A 26,400-nucleotide genomic window follows, 5' to 3' on the forward strand; every position below is an offset into this window, starting at 1 on the left:
TGTGGGCCTTTGTTTTTGAATTTTGTTGTTTATGTGTTTGATGGCATGATTAACCCTATACTGGAGGGTGGTTTTATTTTTTTCTGTAATTTTTTGAGCCATTGAAAAGAATTATGCTGGGTTATATTAGAGCCTTTTTAAAAAATTTTGTATTAGATAATTAGGATTAATTATTAGGCGCATTGGATGTTCCAATGGAATTTGAAAGGGTTGAAGTTTTGGTTTTAGTTTAGTATTGCTGCGGATGGCAGCCAAAATTAGAGGCAGTTTATTTGGCCAGGCTTTTTGTGTGATTTACTATTTTTTGGAGCGCTTTTTTATTAGTGTGATTTATGCACTCTACTTAGCCTGAGGACTGAGGCCAGTATGGTATATGGAGCTTTTGTTTAATTTTTAAGGCTTGTATTATTGTGGTAAAGATTTTTTTTATAAAGGCTTTTTTATTGTTAGAATTTATTATTTTGGCGGTGCCATATTTACATACTACCTTATTAAAGAACTTTTTGGCTACTACCTTGGTGCTATTATATTTAGTAGGAAATGCTTCCACCCATTTTGAAAAGGAATTAATTATTACCAATAAATATTGGATTTTTTTCCATTTTTAATTTATTAATAAAATTAATTTGAACCCCATGCTATGCCCTAAGCCTTTGTTGTGCATTATGGGTTGCCAGTATGAAGGATGAGCCTTTCGCACCCATGTTTTAACATTTTTTATATATTTTTATTTTGCTACTTGTATTAGCTTTTGTAAAGTTATTTTATTTTTTTATGCATAAATTGATGGGCTGCATTAAGTAACTTCTGTTTTTTTATTTTTTGGGAATTTGGTTTCTTGTATATAGCTGTTTGTAGGGTTCCATTGCTGAAGCTGATCATGATGTTCAGGAAATTCATGCTAATGTGAGAGTGTTCCAGAGAGAGTTTAATGGATGAATGGTAGTTGTTGAAGGTTGTGGTGGAAATCTGAGGGTGTTTAAGTCGTCTGTCCAGAGGATGAAAATATCATCAATTGATCTCAGGTATATCATTTAATTACTACTTATGCTAAATGATCTTGTATTTAGCTATTCCTTTCTTCTGATTTTTGTTCAATAAGCCTGCATGAGAACTGGTGCAAATTTTGGAATCCTGGTTGTTCATAGATAGGAAGTAGTAGGATGGGCTAGATTAGTATATTCATCAAGATTCATCTCCACAAGCAGCATCAAGTATTTGCATTGGGTTTGTTATTGGTATAAAACCCAGCAGAGAAGCTGCAGTTTAAACACAGCTGCAGCACTCTAATTTTAGTAGAGAGCTGTGATAAAAGGTTTTCAAGATCAGGAAGGTTTTTTTTAATATTGTTAGGGTAGTTTATGTGTTGGGACTGCAAACCTTGTTATCATTAATAATGTCTTTTATATTATAGTATACATCTTATTTCATGTTCAAAATTAAATTAGCAGCCATCAGCACATCATAATTCCACAAACATAAAGGATAGGCAAAAAAATAATAGAAAACTATTTGTGTGGGAAGTGGTAGTTTTCAAATAAAAATATGTGCTTAACTATCAGTTTCTGTCACACCAGTTGGTCTTTGCTTTGAAGGATCTATTTAATTATCTTCTTTGTTTAAACCCTGCAGGGTGTAAATTCAAGCATATTTTAGGGAAGAATGCTCACAGAAAATAAAATCTTTCTGGCAAGAACCCCGTTCTGCTTTTATTTTTAATATACAGTGGTGCTATTTTCAGCACTATAGCTAAGGATCTGTGTCATTGTTCCTACTAAAACATCCATCTTCAGGGTTTATAGAGTGACTGTGAAAAATTTGCCCTATGGCAATGTCATGCAAGTGTTGTTTGGATTGAAAACTCCTTGGTGCATGTTCTATATGGTGCAAAGCACACTGTTGGCAGTCCACTAGTAATAAAACTAACAGAATACAATATTTTAATAAGTTAATATTAATTTTTCAGTACATTGAAAACACTCAAAGGTAAAGAGAAGTTAAAGGTAATTACAGCATAAGAAATTGAGACACAATACAATCACACTAATTGTACTGAATATATATTGTATAAAGGGGATATTCATACAATGCATCCACGGACACACATAAAGGATCCAATCATCAGGCAAGACTCTAGTTGACTTCAGTTTGACTCTTGTGCCTAAGTAAGGCAAGATCAGGCACAAAAGTACATTCAAATAGTGCACTTCTTGTCTGTCATCATACGTCCCACTAATCATTACAAATACATGCAAACAGTACTTTGTCTTTGAGTAGGGATTTTTTAATGTCTTTTGATTCAGTCTGCAAAACAATTATAGAACTCTGTATTATAGTTAAGAAGGATGTGATGGGAATACATCCAGGTCCCAAGAAACCACCAGACAGTTTTACTAGAGTTGTTCAGCTATGGCCAAAACCTACAAAACAATTTTCCTGGCAGTCTTTGGGAGAGCAGACAAGGCCAGCAAGAGTTACATGGCTGAAGGCCTGATTCAGTAGGGGCTCATTAAACTAGAAGACCCTCTTCTGAGGAGTAGGAAAGGAGCAGTTGGTGGTGGCCCTGGTCTTAATCTAAGGGGAAGAGTGCAAATGCACTGACCTGACTGTTTGCAACCTTCACAGGAGGAACAAAGTAAAACCCAGCAAAGGGCAGAACTTTGTGGCTTGTGTATTCTGTGAGCCACTAGGAAGCCCACCCAGGGTCACATTGTATTAATTTATCATTCTCTCAACTTGGTCATAAATCCCTGTATTTCCTTAGACAGTGGTCCTTGCCTGCTGAAAAATCATTTACAACTTAAGTACTATCTGTGTCCGTGTTTTTTTCTTGTTAATAGGGAAGCTTTTCTCCTGTATATTTGAAATGTTTTTGAACAGGTATAAGTCCCACTACTACTCTTATATGGGATAAATATCAGAGGGGTAGTTATGGCAAAAAACATCAAAACACATATCCAGTCAGTTTTAGTCCTGGTAAAAAATATATTTAACCTTATCCAAGATAAAAATAACGAGGAGTCCGGTGGCGCCTTAAAGACTAACAGATTTATTTGGGCATAAGCTTTCATGAGTAAAAAACCCCACTTCTTTATACCCAAATAAATCTGTTAGTCTTTAAGGTGCCACCGGACTCCTCGTTATTTTTATCTGGGATAAGGTTAAATATATTTTTTACCAGGACTAAAACTGACTGGATATGTGTTTTGATGTTTTTGCCATAATTTATTCCATTAGTTCCCCTTCCCCCCCATATTCACCCAGCTCATGTAACTAGGGCAAGAGGTATGTAGCTGGGAGTGGAAGTGAATAATTCATCAATATAGTCATAATATAACTTCTCTGGTGAATTTCATGAATACTTTCAAATTTAAATATTCAGTTTTTTGGGTCAATATTCAGTTCTAGACAGACTTTTCAAATGTATGAACACAATTATATTTTCAGCCACTGGCAGGCATCAGGAAAGGATTATTTTTCCCTCAATGTATTATGGGGTTATTTTTAGTGTCCTTCCTCTGAAGCATCAGGATGGCCAGGGCTGGAGATGGGACACTAGGTACGCTGGGCCAGGAATCTGAGGTGGCACTGAGCGCACGCTCTCGCTCGCTCTCTCTCTCTCTCTCTCTCTCTCTCGTGTGTGTGTGTGTTGGGACTTTCACCTTTCTCTTCAGTGTGTGGGTACAGGTCATGTGCCAGGATTATCTGATTAGATCTCACTTAATTATTTCCTTGCCATTGCAGGGGCTTCAAACATTAGTGCACCTCAGAATTCCCTATTCTCTCCCTCTGGCATGTAATAGTCTAGTCTCCTGTGCCAACATTTTTATGGCTGACCTGGAACAACGCTTCCTCAGCTCTTGTCCACTCATGCCCCTTCTCTACCTACGCTACATTGATGACATCTTCATCATCTGGACCCATGGGAAGGAGACTCTGGAAAAATTCCACCACAATTTCAACAGCTTCCACCCCACCATCAACCTCAGCCTGGACCAATCTACACGGGAGGTCCACTTCCTAGACACCACACTGCAAATAAGTGATGGTCACATTAACACCACCCTATACCGAAAACCTACCGACCGCTATGCCTACCTTCATGCTTCCAGCTTCCATCCCAGGCACATCACACGATCCATTGTCTACAGCCAAGCACTGAGGTACAACCGCATCTGCTCTAACCCCTCAGACAGAGACCAACACCTACAAAATCTCCACCAAGCATTCTCAAAACTACAATACCCGCATGAGGAAATAAGGAAACAGATCAACAGAGCCAGACGTGTATCCAGAAGCCTCCTACTGCAAGACAAACCCAAGAAAGAAACCAACAGGACTCCACTGGCCATCACATACAGTCCCCAGCTAAAACCCCTCCCATGCATCATCAGGGATCTACAACCCATCCTGGACAATGATCCCACGCTTTCATAGGCCTTGGTGGCAGGCCAGTCCTCACCCACAGACAACCTGCCAACCTGAAGCATATTCTCACCAGTAACTGCACACCGCACCATAGTAACTCTAACTCAGGAACCAATCCATGCAACAAACCTCGATGCCAAGTCTGCCCACATATCTACACCCGCGACACCATCACAGGACCTAACTAGATCTGCCACATCATCACTGGTTCATTCACCTGCATGTCCACCAATGTAATATATGCCATGATATGCCAGCAATGACCCTCTGCTATGTACATCGGCCAAACTGGACAGTCTACGGAAAAGGATAAATGGACACAAATCAGATATTAGGAATGACAATATACGAAAACCTGTAGGAGAACACTTCAACCTCCCTGGCCACACAATAGCAGATCTAAAGGTGGCCATCCTACAGCAAAAAAACTTCAGGACCAGACTTCAAAGAGAAACTGCTGAGCTTCAGTTCATCTGCAAATTTGACACAAACATAAACAAGGACTGTGAATGGCTTGCCAACTACAAAACCAGTTTCTCCTCCCTTGGTTTTTCACACCTCAACTGCTAGAAGAGGGCCTCATCCTCCCTGATTGAACTAACCTCGTTATCTCCAGCCTGCTTCTTGCTTGCATATATATACCTGCCCCTGGAAATTTCCACTACCTGCTTCCGACAAAGTGGGTATTCACCCACGAAAGCTCATGCTCCAAAACTTCTGTTAGTCTATAAGGTGCCACAGGACTCTTTGCTGCTTTTACAGATCCAGACTAACACGGCTACCCCTCTGATACTAATCTCCTGTGGGTGTCATTTACTTTTGTCTCATTTCCATTGCTGCATTTAGTGTGCAAGTGCTTGGTGGTGTAGATGGTCGGTGATATACAGGATATGATCTAATGGTCCTTTCTGGCCTTAAACTCCTGACTCTAAGTAGGACTGCACATGTACTCACAATTACTTGATGTGAATGTGACAAAAGGAAATCGAACGAATAGGCTGCTGGGACTAATACATTTCTTTCTCCCTTAATCAGACAGGATAATACATTTCTTTCTCCCTTAATCAGACAAATCTGGAGTTTACTTACATAGATAAGTCTAATATGAAAGGACAGGAAAAGACTTAAATCCTCCAATAGTTTTTAGGCCTGATTTTCTCCTATTAGGGCTCCTCCATAAATCTCCCCTTTCAGGAGGGAAGTCACATGTTCAGCACAGTAGGAGAGAATTTCTTTGAAGCACAGAGGGTTGTCCTGATCCATTGAGGGGAGAAGTGGCCAGACTCTAGCAGAAATGGAATTGCAAAGATTCTATATGAGAAAATTAACTCAAAAGGAGAAAAGATAAGAATAAAACCATATTCTGGCATTTTCTTTCTTAAATGTCTTTGAATAAGAGACAAGATGACAAAAAAGCAGAATAGTGCTGGGAGATGGAATTGTTCAAATGTGATCTAGTTCTAAGATTAAGTTCTGATGAAATGTGAATGATTTTCCCACTAAATTCAAGTCCTCTAATGGAACAGAACTGCTGGCTACTGCTAAAGGTACTGAATGCAATAGACTCTTAGAAAGGGCCACCAGATTCGAACAGACTGTTGGGGCATTGAGGATTAATGGAGATGTTAGTGACCAACTTCTAGTCAAAGGATCTATAGAACTTTAATCTTTCTTTTTTTTCCCTCTGTGAGCTCATTCTAGTTTTTGGTTTGTTTGATTGTTTTTTTACTTGTAAGAAAGCAAAATCTTAACCTAGGCTAATATCAGCTATGCTAATCTCAGTGGAAAGCAATGAGTAATTGGCACATTAATGTAAATTCTTTGGAAGAGGAGAAAAACACTTACTTTGAGTTTTAACATTTTAAAAGTCATCCTTGTTGTTTCTCACTCTGATACTCAGTTGTTTTTTCCTAATTCTATATTTGCTGTTTCTTTTTGGGGATCAAGTTAAAAAGGGAAGAGGTTATCATATAATTTTAGAAATGCAGGGATCGAAGAGACCTCAAGAGGTCATCTAGTCCAGCCCCCTACACCTGAGGCAGAACCAATTATATCTAGACCATCCCAGAGCAATGTACAAAACATTCAATTTGCAAACGCCTGAAGGATGAAGGGATAATCATTAGCAGCTCACATGGATTTACTAAGAACAAATCATACTAATCCATCTTGATTTCCTTCTTTGACTGGGTAACTGCTTTGGTGGATAGGGGGAATGCAGCTGACATAATATATCTGAACTTCAGCAAGGCTTTTCACACAACCCCCATGACATTCTCACTTAATACAGGCCAGAATACAAGCCTTATTTTGCAACTGCATCACATTGTTGACTTATATTCATGGTGTGATCCACTGTTTTTCGTAGATCCTTTTCAGCGGTATTACTGCCTAACCAGTTATTCTCCATTTTGTATTTGTGCATTTGATTTTTCCATAAGAGTAGTTTTTTGCACTTGTCTTTGTTCAATTTCACCTGTTGATTACAATTTCTCCAATCTATCAAGGTAATTTTGAACTCTAGTCCCATCCTCCAAAACCCTTGTAATCCCTCCCATTTTGGTGTCATCTGCAAATTTTATAATCGTAGTCCCTACTCCATTATCCAAGTCATTCATGAAAGTATTGCAAAATACTGGATGCAGGACAGGTCCCTGTGGGACCCCACTTGATATGCTCCTCCCTCCTCCCTCCAGTTAGACAGTGAACCGTTAATAACTGCTCTTTGAATCAGTCTTTCAACCAAATATGCAACCACTTTATAATAATTTCATTCAGATCACATTCTCTAGTTTTGCTGATTAGAATACCATTGTGGGATGTTATCAGAAGCCTTACCAAAATCAAGATAAATCAGGTCCATAGCTACCCCATATCCACTGGGCCAGTAACCCTGAGAAAGAAGGAAATGAGGCCGGTTTAGTATAAATTGTTATTGATAAATCCATGTTGGCTATTACTTATCATCTTATTATTCTCTAGATGTTTATAAATTGATTAATAATTTGTCCCAGAATCTTTCTAGCTGTCTAAATTAGGCTGACTGGTCTATAATTTCCGGAATCCTTTTTGTTCCTCTTTTTAAAGATAGGAATTTTTTGTCCTTCTCTTCTGGGATCTCATCCAGCCACGGAGAGTTCTTGAAGATAATCACTAACAGTTCTGAGATATCCTCTAGTGAATTTCATCAGGCCCTGCTGACTTGAATACATTTAACTAAATAGTTTTTAACCTGTTATTTCCCTATTTTGGCTTGTTACTTTCCCTTTGTTGTTAGTATTGATTGTATTAAGCATCCAGTCACAACTGACTATTTTGGAGAAGACTGAACCAAATTAATCATTAAAAAAACTCAGCCTTTTTTGTGTCATCTGTTCTCACTTCTTCCCTGCTAAGTAGTGGACCTACATTTTCCTTTGACTTTCTCCTAATGTATTTATAGAGTTATAAATTGCCTTCTTACTGCCTTTTATATCCTTTGCTAGCTATAACTCATTTTGTGCCTTAGTCTTCCTGATCCCTTTGTTTCCACATGCTTGTGCTGTTCTCGTTACATTCTTAACATTTGTCCATGTTTCCACTTTTTATAGGATTCCTTTTTGATTTTCAGGTCATTATAGAGTTCCTGATGCATCCATATTGGCCTCTTATTGTTATTCTAATTCCTTCTTATTGTGATAGTTTGCTGTTTTACCTTTAATATTGTTTCTTTGAGAAATTGCCAGCTATTCTGAACTCCTTTTTTCCTTAGATATTTCTTCCCAAGGGCTCTTACCTGCCAGTTCTCTAAGTTTGTTGAAGTCTGCTTTTTGTGAAATCCATCATCCTTATTCTGCTGCTCTCAATCCTAGCTTTCCTTGGAATCATGAAGTCATCATTTCATGATCACTTGGACCCAAGTTGCCTTAGGTTCACAACTAATTCATCCCTGCAGGTCAGAATCAAGTCTAAAATAGCTGCCACTCTGGTTACTTCCTGCACCATCTGAAACAAGAACTTGTTCCCAGTACATTCTAAGGTTATTGGACACCTTGTGTGCATATTTTTCCCAGCAGATGTCTGGGTAGTTAAATTCTGCCATCACTACCAAGTCTTATGTTTTGGATATGTATTTGTTCTAGCTTGTGAACTAGAATCCAAATTTACAGCTCCAGAGATTTAATTTTAACTAAACTTTAACTATCTGGAACTATATCTAGCTAGCTAGATAGCTATCTAGGTCTAGTATTCCTTCCTCTCATGGAGTCCAATACAATGCCCATCGAAGTCATATGCCTCAATTAATGAAAGCATCTATATTGAGGACAGCTGAAACTAATTATGCCCCCCAATTTCTTGTTTAGAAAGCACTTCAGCACATGTTAAACTGTATATGCATAAGTCCTGTTAAATTTAAAGCAAAGTTTAAGTAAAGGATATGGTTATTCATATATTTAAGTGCTTTTCAGAATCAGGCCCATAATTAGTTTTTAGATAATAACTATTAAGACTTGTTCGGTGTCTGAACTGACCTGTGACTGTTACTTCAGAATTATAGAATTTAGAAATGGAAAATGTCTACTAGATTTTCCATTCAGTTTCCTTAAATAGATGTTTAACTTAACTGTCTATGTCCATACAACACAGCTTCCAGCATTTCCCTGGGAGACATCCTAATGACTCCCATTGTCAGGAAGTTTGTCCTTATATGCAGCCTAAATGTTCCCTTTCTTCATTAAACCCAATTACTCCTCATCACATCCCTTGCTATCCTAGGCCTGGTCCACACTACGCAGTTAAATCGATTTAAACAGCGTTAAATTGATTTAACGCTGTACCCGTCCACACTACAATGCACTTTAAATCGATTTTAAGGGCTCTTAAAATCAATTTCTGTACTCCTCCCCAACGGGAGGAGTAACGCTAAAATCGATATTACTATATCGATTTAGGGTTAGTGTGGACGCAAATCGAAGTTATTGGCCTCCGGGCGGTATCCCACAGTGCACCAGTGGCCGCTCTGGACAGGTAACTGAACTCTACTGCACTGGCCAGGTATACAGGAAAAGCCCCGCGAACTTTTGAATTGCATTTCCTGTTTGGCCAGCGTGGAGCTCTCAGCAGCACAGGTGACCACGCAGAGCTCATCAGCACAGGTAACAATGCAGTCTCCTGAGAATAGAAAAAGAGCTCCAGCATGGACCGCAAGAGAGGTACTGGATCTTATTGCTATATGGGGAGAGGATTCAGTGCTATCAGAACTGCGTTCCAGAAGACGAAATGAAAAAACTTTTGAAAAAATTTCCAATACCATGAGGGAGAGAGGCCATACCAGGGACTCAGTGCAGTGCAGAGTTAAAGTCAAGGAGCTCAGACAAGCCTACCAGAAAACCAAAGCAGCAAACGGCAGATCTGGATCAGGGCCAAAAACATGCCACTTCTACGCTGAGCTGCATACAATTTTAGGGGGCTGCGCCACCACAACCCCCCCACCCCTTGTCCGTGGATTCCGAGGTGGGGGTTATAATCTCACCCATGGATGAGGATTCAGCGGAGGGGGAAGATGAGGAGGAGGAAGAGGAGGACGAGCTTGCTGAAAGCACACAGAACTCCATTCTCCCCAACAGCCAGGAGCTTTTTGTGACCCAGACGGAATTACCGTCCCTGCCCTTCCAAGCCACTAGCCCAGACAGTGAAGCCATGGAAGCTACCTCTGGTGAGTGTACCTTTGTAAATATAAAACATAGTTTAAAAGCAAGCGTTTTTTAATGATTGATTTGCCATGACGGCTTGCATGCATTAGCTGGCATTAAAGTTACTGGAAAAGTCTGTTAACATGTCTGGGGATGGAGCGGAAATCCTCCAGGGACATCTCTATGAAGCACTCCTGGAGGTACTCCAAAAGCCTTTGCAGAAGGTTTCTGGGCAAGGCAGCCTTGTTCCGTCCACCATGGTAGGACACTTTACCACGCCATGCCTGGAGCACGTAATCGGGTATCATTGCATGACAAAGCCTAGCTGCGTATGGTCCCGGTGACTGCTGGCATTCAAGAAGCATCATTTCTTTATCTCTCTGTGTTATCCTCAGGAGAGTGATATCGTTCATGGTAACCTGGTTAAAATTAATGTATTTTATTAAGGGGACAGACAATTCCCTTAGGGGTAGAGTATGTCGTCTGCTGCTCCTTGTAAAAGCAGAAGAACAGGGAGAAGATGTGCTTTTTAGCATTTGGCCAGCAGGAATCTTCCCAGCTACTAGCCACGCGGTGGGGGGGAGGGGGGGGAGGAGAAAGGGGGGTGATTAGATGTAGGCCTTACCATGACCGCATGCAAGCTGAATTGTGATCCCCGGACCTGCGTCTGTGTTGAACTGTTACACCACAGCCGCAGGCACTAAATACTAAAAGAATCCAAATGCGACCTTGTAGTGAAATGACATGTCCTACGTAAGGTAAATAGTGTAGTTCACTGTGAAAGAGTATAACCATTGTTCTGTGAAATGTATCTCTTAGAATCCTTCTATCACTATTTTCTCCCATTCATGCAGCTGCAAATTTTTCAAGCCTCCCTACTCCATCCCGAAGGCTAGCTCAGATAAGGCGGCGGAAGAAGAGGACACGAGATGAAATGTTCACAGAAATCATGGCAGTAACCCGCAATGAAAGAGCTCATCTGGGGGAGTGGAAGGACGTGGTAGCAAAGTACAGGAAAGATGCCAGTGAACGTGAGGACAGGAGGGACCAACGTGAGGACAGGAGGGACCAATGTGAGGATAGGAGAGACGCTCGAGATGAGATGTGGCGGCAGGAAGATCAGAGGTGTAGGCAGGAAGATCAGCGGTGGCGGGATGCAACGCTGGAGCTGCTGCGCAATCAAACTGACATCCTCCGACATCTGGTGGATCTTCAGGAAGAGCTGCAGGGTCACAGAGTGCCGCTCCAGCCCATGTTTAACCACCCTCAGTACTCACCATGTTCCATATCTTCCACACCCAGACGTGTAAGAACGCGTGGGGGAAGGCTTTCTGCACCCGCCCACTCCACCCCCGTGGACAGTCCAACCAAAAGGCTGTCATTACATTAATGGCCTTTTTCTTCCCTCCTATCCTCCTCCCAAACCACTCCCGGGATACCTTGTTATTTCTCTTACTCTTTTTATAATTACATGCTTTTTAAACGAAGTGGGAAGGTGGGTTGCTTACAGGGAATGACTTTTAATAAAGAATACAAGCTTTTTAAACGATAGTAACTTTATTTCCATAAGCAAGCTGTAATGGAAGGGGGGGGTAGGTTGCTTGCAGGAGGAGTCAATAAAGGGGGGAGGCTCATGAAGGGGAAACAAACACAGCAGTCACACCGTACCCTGGCCCATGATGAAACTCGTTTTCAAGGCTTCCTTAATAGCCTTTTTCTTCCCTCCTATCCTCCTCCCAAACCACTCCCGGGATACCTTGTTATTTCTCTTACTCTTTTTATAATTACATGCTTTTTAAACGAAGTGGGAAGGTGGGTTGCTTACAGGGAATGACTTTTAATAAAGAATACAAGCTTTTTAAACGATAGTAACTATACTTCCATAAGCAAGCTGAAATGGAAGGAGTGGGGGGTAGGTTGCTTGCAGGAGGAGTCAATAAAGGGGGGAGGTTCATGAAGGGGAAACAAACACAGCAGTCACACCATACCCTGGCCCATGATGAAACTCGTTTTCAACGCTTCTCTGATGCGCACCGCTTCCTGGTGTGCTCTTCTAATCGCCCTGGTGTCTGGCTGCGCGTAATCAGCGGCCAGGTGATTTGCCTCGGCCTCCCACCCCGCCAGAAAGGTCTCCCCCTTACTTTCACAGAGATTGTGGAGCACACAGCAAGCAGCAATAACAAAGGGGACATTGGTTTGGCTGAGGTCTGAGCGAGTGAGTAACGTTCTCCAGCGGCCTTTTAAACAGCCAAATGCACATTCTACCACCATTCTGCACTTGCTCAGCCTGTAGTTAAACAGCTCCTGACCACTGTCCAGGCTGCCTGTGTATGGCTTCATGAGCCATGGCATCAAGGGGTAGGCTAGGTCCCCCAGGATAACGACAGGCATTTCAACATCCCCAACTGTTATTTTCTGGTCTGGGAAGTAAGTCCCTTGCTGTAGCCGTTTAAACAGAGCAGTGCTTCTGAAGACGCGAGCGTCATGAGCCCTTCCTGGCCATCCCACGTGGATGTTGGTGAAATGTCCCTTGTAATCCACCAGTGCTTGCACCACCATTGAAAAGTACCCCTTGCGGTTTATGTACTGGGTGCCCTGGTGCTCCGGTGCCAAGATAGGGATATGGGTTCCATCTATGGCCCCCCCACATTTAGGGAATCCCATTGCAGCAAAGCCATCCACTATGACCTGCACGTTTCCCAGAGTCACAACCTTTCGTAGCAGCAGCTTAATGATTGCTTTGGCTACTTGCAACACAGCAGCCCCCACAGTAGATTTTCCCACTCCAAATTGATTCCCAACTGACAGGTAGCTGTCTGGCGTTGCAAGCTTCCAGAGGGCTATTGCCACTCGCTTCTCCACTGTGAGGGCTGCTCTCATCCTGGTATTATGGCGTTTCAGGGCAGGGGAAAGCAAGTCACAAAGTTCAAAGGAAAGTGCTCTTACGCATGCAAAAGTTCCGCAGCCACTGCGAATCATCCCACACCTGCAAAACTATGCGGTCCCACCAGTCTGTGCTTGTTTCCCGGGCCCAAAATCGGCGATTAATGGGTAGAACCTCCCCCATTATCATCAGGAGCTCCAAAGCGCGGGGGCCCATGGTTAGGGAGAAATCGGTGTCCAGGTCCTCATCACTCTCGTCGCCGCGCTGCCGTAGCTGCCTCCTCCTCTCCTGCGTTTGCAGTTCATGGTTCACCATAGACAGCACGAGAATGCGTGAGGTGTTTACAACGTCCACGATCACGCTACCGAGCTGAGCAGGGTCCATGCTTGCTGTGCTATGGCGTTTGCTCAGTTCACCCAGTAAAAAAGGCGTGAAATGGCTGTCTACTGCTTTCAGGAAGGGAGGGGTGAGGCTGTACCCAGAACCACCCACGACAGTGATTTTTGTCCCATCAGGCACTGGGGTAGTAACCCATAATTCCAAGGGTCAGGGAAGACTGTGGGAACTATGGGATAGGTAACCACAGTGCAACACTCCGGAAATCGATGGTAGCCTAGGACCATGGACGTACACCACCGAATTAATGTGCCCTAGTGTGGACGCATAAAATCGATTTTATAATATCGGTTTTATAAAACTGGTTTTAGTTATTTCGATTTTATACTGTAGTGTAGACGTAGCCCTAAATAACTCACCTTCTATATCTGAACCTAATTACTGATGAATAAATTAGCTTTCAACAATGTAATGGTAACACTGGTATGTGAAGATTCATAAATATGTACCAAAGTTCTTGGGAATTCCAAAGAACTGAGGAATACAAATGAGGACACTTGTGCAGTTACACGGCGTATTTCAAGGTGTATATGGGGCCAGTAGGTAGATTTGCAAAGAGTCACGGGTTCTGATCTTTTCAGTATGCTGGTGAGTTCCATCTCTAGTGCATTCTCATCCAACTCACTAAACACTGTCAAACCCAATAATCACCCACACACCTAACTGAGATATATGATTTGGATGTAGGAAGTACCTTGACTGCTGGAATAGGCTGTGCTGTGGTGGGGAACATAAGCAAAAAAGCTATGAGGTGAAGCTAAGCCACACAGAGCTACTGCTAAAAAGGCAGAGATTCCTTGATGAGAACAAAATTGGAAGTTGTTCAAACTGCTCCTAGCAAAGGCTTAATATCATAATTGATGAGCACTCTCAGCAGAGAAAAATAATCCTCAGAAATGTGAAAAATAAAGCTCCCAGTCAGAAAGCAGGAACACTTCACAGGCAGTGGCACAAAGCAGCTGAGCTGGTGCTCACTTCCAGTCTCCAATACTGATGCCAACATTCTTCTTCAACCCTGCTGCCTTTTGTGGCATGGATAGGGCAGGCTCAGCAGTACCTAGGGAGCTGTAGGTGTATGGCATATAAATTTGCACTGCCTAGAAATGTTTTACATTGACAACTTGAAACTTCTGTGGCCAGCTTTTAATTAGAGCATATTATTAGTTATGGATTATAAGGCCAGATAGTACCACTGTGATCTAGCCTGGCCTCATGCATAACATAGACCATAGTACTTAATTCCTTTTTGAACTAGAGCAGAATTCGACTTGCTGGTAGCCATAGTAAGCCACAGTCTTTCGGCATCTTCAACCTTCATAACATGTGGGAATGGTTTCAAACGGCAGCACCCTTATTTCCCATACCAAGCACCAGCTGGGTTGGCCATTTAAAAGGGGGGGCTGTACTGGCCACGAATGCATCCCAAGTCTTCAGGGCAAATTAATCATTAAACACGCCTGCTTTTAAATCATGCATTACATTTACAAAGGTACACTCACTAGAGGTGCCTTCTCCAGTTTCATGGTCCGTGAGCCCGGGTTGGGAGGGTATTGGCTCCAGGATGATAAACAGTTCCTGGCTGTCGGGGAGAATGGTTTCTCCACTTGCTTGCTATGTGTTATCCTCCTGCTCCTCCTCCATCTCCTCATCCCCCAAATCCTCATCCCTGTTGCGTGAGACTCCCGCCTTGCAGGTGTCCACGGACGGGGGTGGGGTAGTGGTGAGGGGCCCCCCCCAGACTTGCATGCAGCTCATCGTAGAAACTGCATGTCTGGGGCTCCGAACCAGAGCAGCCATTTGCCTCCTTGGCTTTTTGGTAGGCTTGCCTGAGCTCCTTAATTTTCATGCGGCACTGCTGCGGGTCCTTGTTGTAGCCTCTGTCCATCATGCCCTTAGAGATTTTTTTCAAATATTTTGGCATTTCATCTTTTGGAATGGAGTTCTGATAGCATGGATTCATCTCCCCAAACAGAGATCAGATCCAGTACCTCCTGTTCAGTCCATGCTGGAGCTCTTTTTCATTCTGGGACTGCATGGTCACCTGTGCTGATGAGCTTGCCACGCTGGGCAAACAGGAAATGAAAGTCAAAATTCCCGGGCTTTTTCCTGTCTACCTGGCCAGTGCATCTGAGTTGGAGCACTCTGGGATAGCTCCCGGTTGGAGCACAATGGAGCACTCTGGGATAGCTCCCGGAGGCCAATACCATCGAATTGTGTCCACACTACTCCAAATTCGACCTGGCGATGTTTATTTCAGTGCTGCTCCCCTCATTGGGGAGGAGTACAGAAATCATTTTAAGAGCCCTTTAAGTTGACAAAAATGGCTTCATTGTGTGGACAGGTCCAGGGTTAAATTGATCTAACCCTGCTAAATTCGACCTAAACTCATAGTGTAGACCAGGGCTAAGTGTGCTACATTAGGAACTAATACAGCATCTTAAACTTTTTTTTTAATGCATCCATTAGCTGAAATATTGTTCACAACATTTTGTCTAGTCCCTTGATTTTCTACCACCATACATTGCATTACTGAAATTTTATGTTACTTGAGATAAAACATCCTATTAATTTAAGGCATGGCATTTTCTTCATAAACAGTTTTTTAAGTGACTGGCAGCAGAGCATCTCATTTACTTTAATACCATAAGGATTTTAATAGTTGTATACAACACTGAAAACGTACACTATAACATTTCTATCAGGAATGGACTTGATGCAGATGTACTAAGAATCTGTGCTGAGTGCTTGCCTGATTTTTTTTTTGAGAGAGAAATTCCACCTATTACGTTTACTTGCAACTCTTCTACTGTCCTGTTCTAAATGAGAAAAATTCAAAGGGCCCAACTGGTAATTACTTAATTACAGAGGCGACTCTAGACATTTCGCTGCCCCAAGCATAGCATCATGCCGCCGGGGGCGGGGGGGCTTTGCCACTCACTGGTCCCGTGGCTCCGGTAGGAGGTTCACCAAAGCTGCGAGACCAGCGGACCCTCTGCAGGCATGCCGTCGAAGACACTCTGCCTGCTGCTCTCCCAGCGACCGGCAGAGCGCCCCCCGCGGCATGCCGCCCCAAGCACACGCTTGGCGTGCTGGGGTCTGGAGCTGCCTCTGCATAATTAGTATTCCTTTATAGGGAGCCCTGAATGTGCTCAGCTGGCCACCAGAGTGCGGCTGGTGGAACTAAGGAGAATTCAGCTATGCCTCCTGAAAGACTCTCCAACCATCCCTGTTCCCTATAGAAAGTATGGTGGTTTGACCACTCCACAGGCAGAGTATCTCTGATTATTGCTGCTTGGCCCCAACAGCCCTCAGAGCATGGCTCTGGTTTTAAGTCACAATAAAGACCCTGGCATCCAGGCACTTTTTATAGCATGAAAACATTTGCTAAATCTATGTGCAAAGCTCTTTTCAACTTCAATAGGAATTTTGCATGAGAAATAATAGTAAATTATGGCTCACAAAGGGAGGCACCCAAAATTACAATTTACATTTGAAAATCTTGAGTGTGATGTGTGGTTTGTGGGGAACAGGGATGGAATCAGCAGATGTTCAAGGCCTGGCCTAGCTCCGTAGGTATTTCCAAAATACTACATTTGTTCCCTTTGGTTTTCTGTGTTAAGTTTCAAGTTCAGCAGTAGAATAAATTCTCTAATACTATTATTCCATATAAATTGATTGCTTATCTTTTCAAGAAGTTTAAAGATTTGCTGAAATCTAAACAAAAAACTAAGTGGTCCATATGACTTTTTTGCTTGCATTTTAAATCTTTAATCAAAAAAGGATTTCCCAAAATAGAAAGAGTGAATGGACGTGAGAACTGACAATTGTTATTTTAGAAAAAGAAAGCTCCTTCAACTAGAAAGGAAGCAACCTCAGGGCAATCTCAACAGAGAAATTTCAATGTATCTTGTTCTTGTACTCTCTCTCTAACATGACAGAAATGACCTAAGAAGGGGCATGGAGAGGTGTTTCAACTTAATGTATTTTTAAATAATTAATAATGCCTTTATATAGGGCTGTGTTCAAGAAACAGCAAACTGCCTTTTATCTTTTATCAGTGAAAGGGTAACTTAAGTTTTGAGATCAGATAAATCTGGGTTAATGGCTGGATTTTCCTGTTTTTTTCTGACACTTGTATAAATCAGAAATATGTTTGGAATGATGTACTAAACAATCACAGATTATCCAAAAATGAAGATGCTTTTGAGAACAAAGTTTGGGTTTTTTTTTTGATTGGTGAAATCAAAAGACCTACCCAGTCCATTCCATTGCTCTCCAGCATTTGCAGTCTGCTTCTCTGGATGTGATTCCAGTTATGATATTGTCCTAAAATGTCTTTAAATCCCTCCATGCTACTTGCCATGGTCATTTGACTCTATCAAGCTGCACTGAAGCTTTATGCCACATATCGATAACCTTGCTGAAAGGTTTCTCAGGGATGTCCTAGCTATTTATTGCTTTCTTCTTATATTCAAACTGTGACAACATATTGTTCTTCTTCCTTGCAGTGGGATTAAGTCTTGCTTTGATATTTGTATGAGCTCCTTAGATACTTGTGTAACCCTTCTGCCCCTCTGAGTTGGCAGCAACAAGGGCCGGGTTCAGTATCCAGGGGTTCTGTTTCAGTAACACAATGCATAACCGGCTCGAGCCCCCACCCAGTGACCTGGGACACTCACATACCACACCCCCCTGGGCGCCTCTAGGAGGCAATACTTCCCCTCTCGCAAGCACGGAGTCTGAGTGTAGCAAAATCTTTTTAATAAAGGAAGGAATTAATGCGGCATCCCATTGGAGAAACACCACAAACAGGGTTATAACACAAACCATAAACAAAAACCCACCTCCAAGTACATTTGGCACTGTCCTTTTTTCCCTTAGGGTTTTAAGTCCAATCACCCCAAAGTCCAACAACCCAAAAGTCTCTGGTCAATGCCACCCCAGAGTTCGAGAGTTTATCTGTAGAGGTCCCTCCCCCCAGCCTGGGTAGAAAGGGGCACCTTACGTGGTCCGGGGCCAACTGCCCTGCCTCTCCATGGGTTCTGCTTCTGCCTTCTCCACAAACTGCTCCGCTTTACCAGCCACTCCACTCTGCTCCTCCAGCCGTCCTCAGAAACTGCTCCGCTCCACCAGCTGCTCTGCTCCATGAGCTGCTCTAGTTCTCCCTGCAAACTGCTTGGCTCCGCTCGCTCTGTGGGCCGCTCCACCCGTCCCACAGCTACTCCGCTCTGCCAGCCGCTCCGCTGCCACCAGCTGTCCCGTAATCCGCTCCAGCCGTCCCTACAACTGCTCCACTCTGCCAGCTGCTCTGTTCCACAGTATAGCTTCAGGCTCCCCTACTAGTAGCATCAGTGCTCTCAGCTCAGTAATTTCAGCTCTTTAGTGATTTCAACTCTTAGTGATCTCAGCTCTTAGTAGGGGAGCCCCAGTGCTAGTGCACCATTAGCCCTAAGTGAGTTCAGCTCAGTAACCTGTATTTAGATTCTTGAGGGAATAAAAAAAAATCAACTCTGACATTCCACAGTGGAGAGAGAAGGGGGTGGAACTGGTGCTTCTGGCTCCACAAGGAGACTGCACCAACAGGCACAGATACCTGTCCCCAACCTCTCTCAATTCACTGGGTTTTGGAACCCATGTCCCTTGTCTAGCAAGTACCACCCAACTGAGGTTGAGTCATTTGTCACAAAGCAGTCCCACAGCTCGGCAGTCTGGGATAGGGTAGGCGTGACTATGCAAATACACTCTCTGAAATTCTTTCCACCAGATGTCAGGGTAGAGCTTATCCTGACACTGCTTACACTTGTGACCTAATCGTACTCTACTTGTCCATCAGATTTGAGTAAGAATGAACATGTTTTCGCTCCTGAAGTTTATCCTCATAAGTGTGAACCTTGTTAATCCTCTTCCCTCATCATCTGAAGGTCTCTTTATAAACAAGGCTACTATAGTAATGAACAGCTTAACTACTTCTCAGTCTTCCTCATGTTCAGCAATCTTATGTTAAAAAGATGTTTCCCAGGGAAAAGGATGATAAATGTCCCTGCCTGCAGGTATATGGGATCTTGGGGAGCAATTACCACACAGCTGGGGTTCCAATTAATTTCTTTATTAAAGGAAAAAAAAGGAAGTGGTGGGAATTTAATAATGAAATACGATGGGATGGGGTGTATAGGGTGTTTACAATAGACAACGATGGGGGGGGGTTCTTCTTATTGAACAGTGTAGGGAGTTCTAATAGTGGGCTACAGCAAGTGGGGTTCAGCACAATGAGATACAGTACAATCAATAAGCAACTCTAGATACAGTGTGGAAATGCAAAGCGTACCCAAAAGAAATGCAAAATAAAATGGTAGCTTCTATATGAGTTAATAGCTAGATACACAATGTAACACAGTGGCATCAATGTAAACACAAAGTATATCAGAAAAGTGGAGGCAACCAATGGGGTGTTATAATTACAAGTAAAATGTGAGTTACAGTACAACAATACAATATCAATATAAAGGCTGGGTCAAGAAGGGGGGGGTGAGTGATTAGTGGTATGCAGACGAGCGGCTGGAAGCAGCGAGAGACTCTGAAGCCCTGCAGGGCAAGGACAACGGAGCAGTGTGATGGTGATCTTCGGTAGGAGAGGGGCAGCGGAGGAGTGTAAAGAAGGGCTAGAGAGAGGTTTAAGCAACAAGCGGACACCAAAAACAAAGGTAAATAAAACAGCAAAGGGTTTGGGAAGTTTCACAGGGGGAGAAGCAGCAAGGGGTTTGGGAAGTTTCACAGGGGGAGAAGCAGCAAGGGGTTTGGGAAGTTCGGAGGGTGATGCAGACGCAGGGGGAGAAGCAGCAAGGAGTCGGGAAGTTCGGAGGGAGTGCAGATGCGGGGGAAAAGCAGCAAAGGGTTATAACAGGGAGACACGGAGGAGCACACAGAGGGGGAGATTGGAGCGGGGGAAAAACAGACACGGGAAAGTTCAGGGAGAGATCGGGACAGCAGGATGGCGAATTTAAGCAGCAAAAAACCTTATCTATCTTAACCAACGACTAGGCAAAACAACAAATATCACAATTCTAAGCAAAGCTATAACAAGCAACTATAAGGAGCAACAAAACAGTAAACTATAACAAGGCAGTTGAAACTTACAAGCTCTACAATCTTAACAAACTATGACTATTAAACTAAAAAAACAAGACCTATGGTGCACCTTATGCTATGGGGAGGTTACAGAGGGCAGAGTGGTATGTGTCCAGGACCCAGCTCCCAAGGAAGCCAAGGGATGGTGGCTACAGCGGTGGATACAGCTGAAAGCAGAGAGCCCCAAGGCAAAGCCCACAGGAGCAGAGCTTAGCAGCGGCACAAACTTATTTTTAGCGGCAAAGAGCCCTGGAGTTTAAGAGAGGTTTTAAGACACAGACCAAGGTTTAGCTTGAGTCTGTGTGCTGGGGAAACAGAGCCAGCAGCTAAAATAATAAAATAAAAGTATAGAAAGTTTTACAGAGGGATTCTTACCAGTCCCCAAGGCAGCAGCAAAGGCAGAAGCAGCAGCAACATCAGAAGAGGCAAGGAGGGCTTGGTACAGTCTCAATAATCAGGAGATCTCTCAGGTAGCAATTCGTTCTTCGTGGGGGGGGGGGGCCTTTCAAAAAACAGGGGTACGCTCAAAAATAAAACGAGAGCAGAGAAAGGACCCCCCAGAACCCCTGGCTGATCAGACCAGGCAGCAATGCAGGAACCTTTCTGAGGTGTGTTTCAAAAATGTCTGGTTTTAAAGGCAAACTTGGGCAGTTTCCCGCCAGTAATCCTGAAAGGCTCCCTCTGTCACAGGGGAGGGGGCACAGGGAAAAAACTGAAGGTAAGCCCAGAGACATGCCTGGACATAGTCCTCTGCAATAGGTGACTCAAGAGCACATGAGGCCTATGACTCATGCCCAGGATCTTAAAAACACATTAGGTCTTGCAGCTCTGGACATTGCCTACCCTACACCAAGCCCAGGCTCAACGAGGTGATAACAGGACTAACCCTTTGAACAGGGCAGTGGTCCCACTTAGCACGCAGCACAAGTGGCCATCCCTTTGAGAAGGGCAATGGCTCTTGTTAAACAACTTAAGGGGCCCTCCCTTTGAGAAGGGCAGTGGCCCTGGTAAACAACTTAACAGCCAGGGAAGGGCGGCCACAGGAGAACAGAAAACAAAATGGAGTCTGGGGACAGCTGTAAGAAACAAAATGGAATAGGGGATAGCTGTAACAGACAATAAAGATTTTTAATATTAACACAGTGAATTGTTAAGATCCATCTGGCCCCATCAATTCTCAAAGTCTAATAGAAGGGCCTTCAGGCACAGAGAGGGGGAGGGCAATCAAGAAAGGATAATTTCCCTAAGGGATGAGGAAGAGTTGAAAAAGTCTGGGTGAGGGGGAGGCAGTGGAATTATTTTAATGATCTGTTAGCCATTCTTCTTTGTGATTGCATTGTGATGTTTAACAGTCTCTTCTGCTGGGCACTAAAACCAAATTCCATCCTGCATCACTGTTGTACTGTTGGAGGGGGAGGGTTTTTTCCTCTTTTGAAAGTTGTATAAAAATGATGTGCAATGGCTTTAGTGCTAGCATCCCTTTTGTAAGTGTATGATGTTAACAGTAATGTCAAAACTAGACTTGGTTAGAAAATAAAACTGCAAAAATGTATCCCCCTGCTTTTTAAAAACGTACAAATTCTTAAATTGTGGTCTTCTACTTTCAGACCACAGACTCCTTTTACCTACCATAATTCTTAATAGGAGCACCTGAGACTCCCTGCAGAAGTGTGGGTTTCAACTATATCTGCATGTTTTTCAAAGTTTAAGGAATGGCAAGTTACTATGACAAATATTAGCAAATAGCTATGCAGTTTCATTTTGAGTGCGGGTTCCCCACAATCTTCCACACCAGTCCATCACACAAAGACGTGCCATGCAGACATTGAAGACAGAGGCAGAACATGAGTTAGCCTAAAACAGCACCCTCTGTGCCACACTTTGCTCTCTGTAATACCAGTGGAACCCCATTGAAATTGCAGATGATTAAATCTGTAAGATTTTCAGTGGGATGCGATAACTAATGGCTTCCCATATGAAAAGAGAGCAGAAAGCCACTGACTTGGCCATTCAGAAAGGTTGCTCAACTTAAGATTCTTTAAAAACAAAAACCAACCCACAACCAGTGACCACTTTGCTTTAATTTGTGGCTTCCAGCTTCAACTGAAAGACATTTCAGTGATTTCTGTTGATATTGCTGCTAGAAACAGGGCCAGCTCCAGGTTTTTTGCTGCCCCAAGCAAAAACAAACAAACAAACAAACAAAAAGCCGGAGTGCTGCTGCCAAAGCAAAAAAAAAAAAAAAAAAAGCCAGAATGCCACCCCTTGAAAAGGGCTTCCCCAAGCACATACTTGGAATGCTGGTGCCTAGAGCCGGCCCTGGCTAGAAAATACAGAAAAAAGGAACTAATATCACTTACCACAATGTATATGTCTACATTGCATGCTTCTTTTGGTGGTGTGGAGTGTGCATACACAGGTAGTCCTCCATAGCATAGGTATAAATAGAGACTAGTGTGAAGACACATCTGGAGAGTGTGGATTGATATGCCAATACATACTCTACATGGCTTTCTACTCGCTCAAGCTGTGCCTCCTGATTTGTGCTGCAGGCTGCTCGATCCCTTTCCCCTTCCCACTCCCCAACTCTCTGCAGGGAAAGACTCTGGCAGTGGGGGAAATCTCTACCAGCTCCCCACTGTTGGAGCCCTGTCCCCCCGTCAGGGAAAGACTTGGCTAGAAGGCAGCTGCCGAAGCCTTTTCCTGCTGCCTCTCCCCGGCCAGAGCCTGTCACTGACATGCATAGCTACACACCACAGTGTGGACGCAGCCTGTGTTTCACTGCTTGTGTAGCTACATGTACCCTACCACCACTGGCAGTCACACGTAATGTAGATATAGCCTGTGATTAGCTTTAGAGTTTTACTCATGATGTGCACATTTAACTATCTGCTTGTGCTAATGCACAAGTTATTGAAACTTTCTTCCCAATCACCTACTTTGAGATATTCATACAGAAATAGGATTTAAGTAAAGGATTTATTCATTGACTGTTGAAAAAAATGCAGTAGGGGAATTTGAAAGCGACTCCGTCACAGATTTAACTTGGGTATAACAACATCCAAAGGTTTGCACGCTGGTCCCATGTTTGTATGAAATATGTTGTGAGGATTGGTTTGTCTGAAAATATAAAATAATTTTGTTTTAAAGTGCGGTGTCCCAGGACACTTTTTTAAATGAATCATTTCTTCATCTTCGCTGAAGTATAAGAGAGCTCACATCCAGAATCAGCTAGGATTTGCAAGAGCCACTTGCCCTTTTGCTTCAGGGCAGGAGGTGCCAATTTATTGAGAGGGTCCTGTTGATTAGTCTGGATCCAGGAAACCAAAGAAAAGATAGATGAACACTGGTGGCTGTGGGGAGGGAATACTACATAGTTAATGCAGCAGTGAGTAAGTTATATTTATTTGTCTGATAATTTATGATTATTACATGATAGTTTCTCTTCATGCAGCCATTGCTTTTGGAAAAAATCTATTAGTTTAACATGCTGTTTCAATTATCCTATAACTGAGTCTGCAGAAATAACAGACATATTAAAACAAGAAAATCACATCATCCATCAGTCAACTAGGTACTTAAGCCAAGTGAAAGGACCTAGAAGAGTGTTTTTTTTAAATTTTACTGCAGAGTTTTCATGCTAAATCACAGAAAAAATAACTTGGACTCCTCTCATGGGATTTTTTTTTTAAAGAAGTTAGTGGATTTCATGCTTTCCCAATCTTTACCAGGGAAATAGAACACTTGTCAATTATTGATGAGATGTGGAATAAGGGAATTTGTATTTTCCATGTAAACCAATAGTGCATTGGCATATGGGGATAATTTTCCAAAATGAATTTTTGCTAATTTTGATATGAGTAAGCTCTTCATTGCTGTTCATTCTAAAAGAAGTAGTTAATAGTTTATAGAGGAAAAAATGATAGAGGGAAACTTTGATGTTAGATTCAGGTGCCAAAACTCCTCTACGAGGGGATTCTCCCATGGGGTCACAGGCCAGTGCGAGGGGCTCCTCACCACTTAAGTCTTACAGTGGTGATGCACAGGAGAGCCAGTAGCAATAGTGTCTCTGCACTAGCCCTGTATACAACAGTGTAGAGAGCAGTGATTGAGTGTGCCAGGGCATGATATCCAAATTAATACACCTCGCAGAGAGGGAAACTGGTTTTACTACTTGAGGTATTCCATGACTGGGAAGTAGTGGTAGGATTTGCCCCTAATTGAATGAAAGTAAGTGTGTTCTGCAGTTTATTTGAATGACACATTTTTAAGTCATAAATTATAAAGAAGGGACCATTGTGATCATTTAGTCTGCCCTCCTATATAACAGGCCATGAGGCTTCCCTGAATTAATTCGTGTTTGAACTAGATTATGCAGGGCCAAACACATATAGCGGGGTCTCAGCTGGGGTACAGATGCCAAGCACTGGCTGACAGCCAAGTGCTTCTTGAGTCTGGCCCTGGAGAATGGGAAGCAGGAAGGGTTTTCCTATGCCAACTTCTCTCTTTTGCCCCAGTCATTCCATCATTGCGGTGCTGATGAAGTTTTGATTTCGTTCATCTAGTTTAGGAAGCTGAGGATCTTCTGGATCACAAGCAGTGTGAGAAGAATACGCCTATCCTCATTTTGCAGATGAGGAACTAAGCCAGAAAGAGAGGATAAGACTTGCAAAAATGCCCAGTCATTTTTGGATGCTTTGTATTTTTTTTGAGGGAGGGTTGTTTGAGTGCCCACCTTACAAAATCTTTAAGGGTCCTGATTGTCATAGGGCAGATGGTAAGCGCTCTCTGCAAATCAAGTTATTTTATGGTATTTCAATTTGAGCACCCACATATCTTTAGCTATTTCTGAAAATCTTGGTCTAAAGTGACTTGCACAAAGTCACACAGGAAGTCTGAGTGCTAAGAATTTAACGTCGGTCACCTGTGCCCCACTCTGATGCCTCAATCACAAAAAACGTAATCGGAGATCTGAAAACTGATTAGTGGGAATATCTCCGTCCCAGAATGCTTTTCCCTTTTGGAGAAGAGGGGCTAGAATAGAAGGAAATAGTGAGCCGGATCCTAAGGTGCCATGCAACCACTCTGTACCATCCACTGACGAAAACTGGCTGTGGCGCTGGCATAACCAGCTGCAGGAGTGTTACCCCAATACACCTACATCACCACCTTCCTTGCTACTAGCGTAAATGGCTAGACCAGAGCAAAGGGGGTATGGATGGATTCCTAATCCACTGATCAGCCATTAGAGCATGTAGCAGGATGACAGCCTGTCATCTATGAACGCATCCCCGCATGGTATGGCATGCTACCAGAGCCACCCTACCTCAATTTCTTTCCTGAGTCTTCACTAGTAACTCTCACAGCTTTCAACCCATTCAATTACCAGCTTTCAGTTGCTGAAGTGACTTAGTCCTCCAGCAGAGTTATGTACAAATCCTAACCTTCCGGGCATTAGAGTCCAAAAAAACACAAACATTTCAAGGGCTCTGCTCAGTTTCTCCCACTCTTTAATAGAGCACTGACTCTTACAGCTGTTCTTGAGCCCACCCCCAATCTTCTCCCCTAACTCAGGGGTTTCTGTGAAAAGTTAACTGAGTTCTTCCACTCATTTAAACTCTTCATGACTTGTTATGAGCACAGGTGCTCCTCAGCCTATTACCTGATTTAGTCACCAGACCATTCAGCATCTCCTCCACCTGGGGGAAGGCTTACTAGGTCTGTCACAGATGCAGCTGGGTCCAGGGCCCTCTTAAAATGGCCAGCTCACCCTGTGACAGAGATTTTGACAGCCACCATAAGGCTGTTCTGATTTGTATCTGGGTCTAGACCAGCAGCAACGCAGGCTCAGATTTGGGGGAGTGTAAAAGTGAGCAGTATCCCACTTTTGCATCT

At 43.0% G+C, this 26,400-nt stretch overlaps 1 protein-coding gene across 1 annotated transcript in view; it reads left to right on the forward strand.

Annotated features, from left to right (window-relative positions):
• LOC127054057 (uncharacterized) overlaps window positions 1-11,940 on the forward strand; it is a 511,088-nt gene extending 499,148 nt beyond the window's left edge. Inside the window, exon 2 of the mRNA XM_050959721.1 lies at window positions 10,955-11,940. Coding sequence (XP_050815678.1) covers window positions 10,955-11,490 — 536 coding nt within the window. The 3' untranslated portion in view covers window positions 11,491-11,940. The remainder of the gene's footprint in view (window positions 1-10,954) is intronic.
• The last annotated feature ends 14,460 nt before the right edge of the window (window positions 11,941-26,400 follow it).

This window comes from Gopherus flavomarginatus, chromosome 6 (genome assembly GCF_025201925.1).
Source record: "Gopherus flavomarginatus isolate rGopFla2 chromosome 6, rGopFla2.mat.asm, whole genome shotgun sequence".
Taxonomy (NCBI): Eukaryota; Metazoa; Chordata; order Testudines; family Testudinidae; genus Gopherus; species Gopherus flavomarginatus.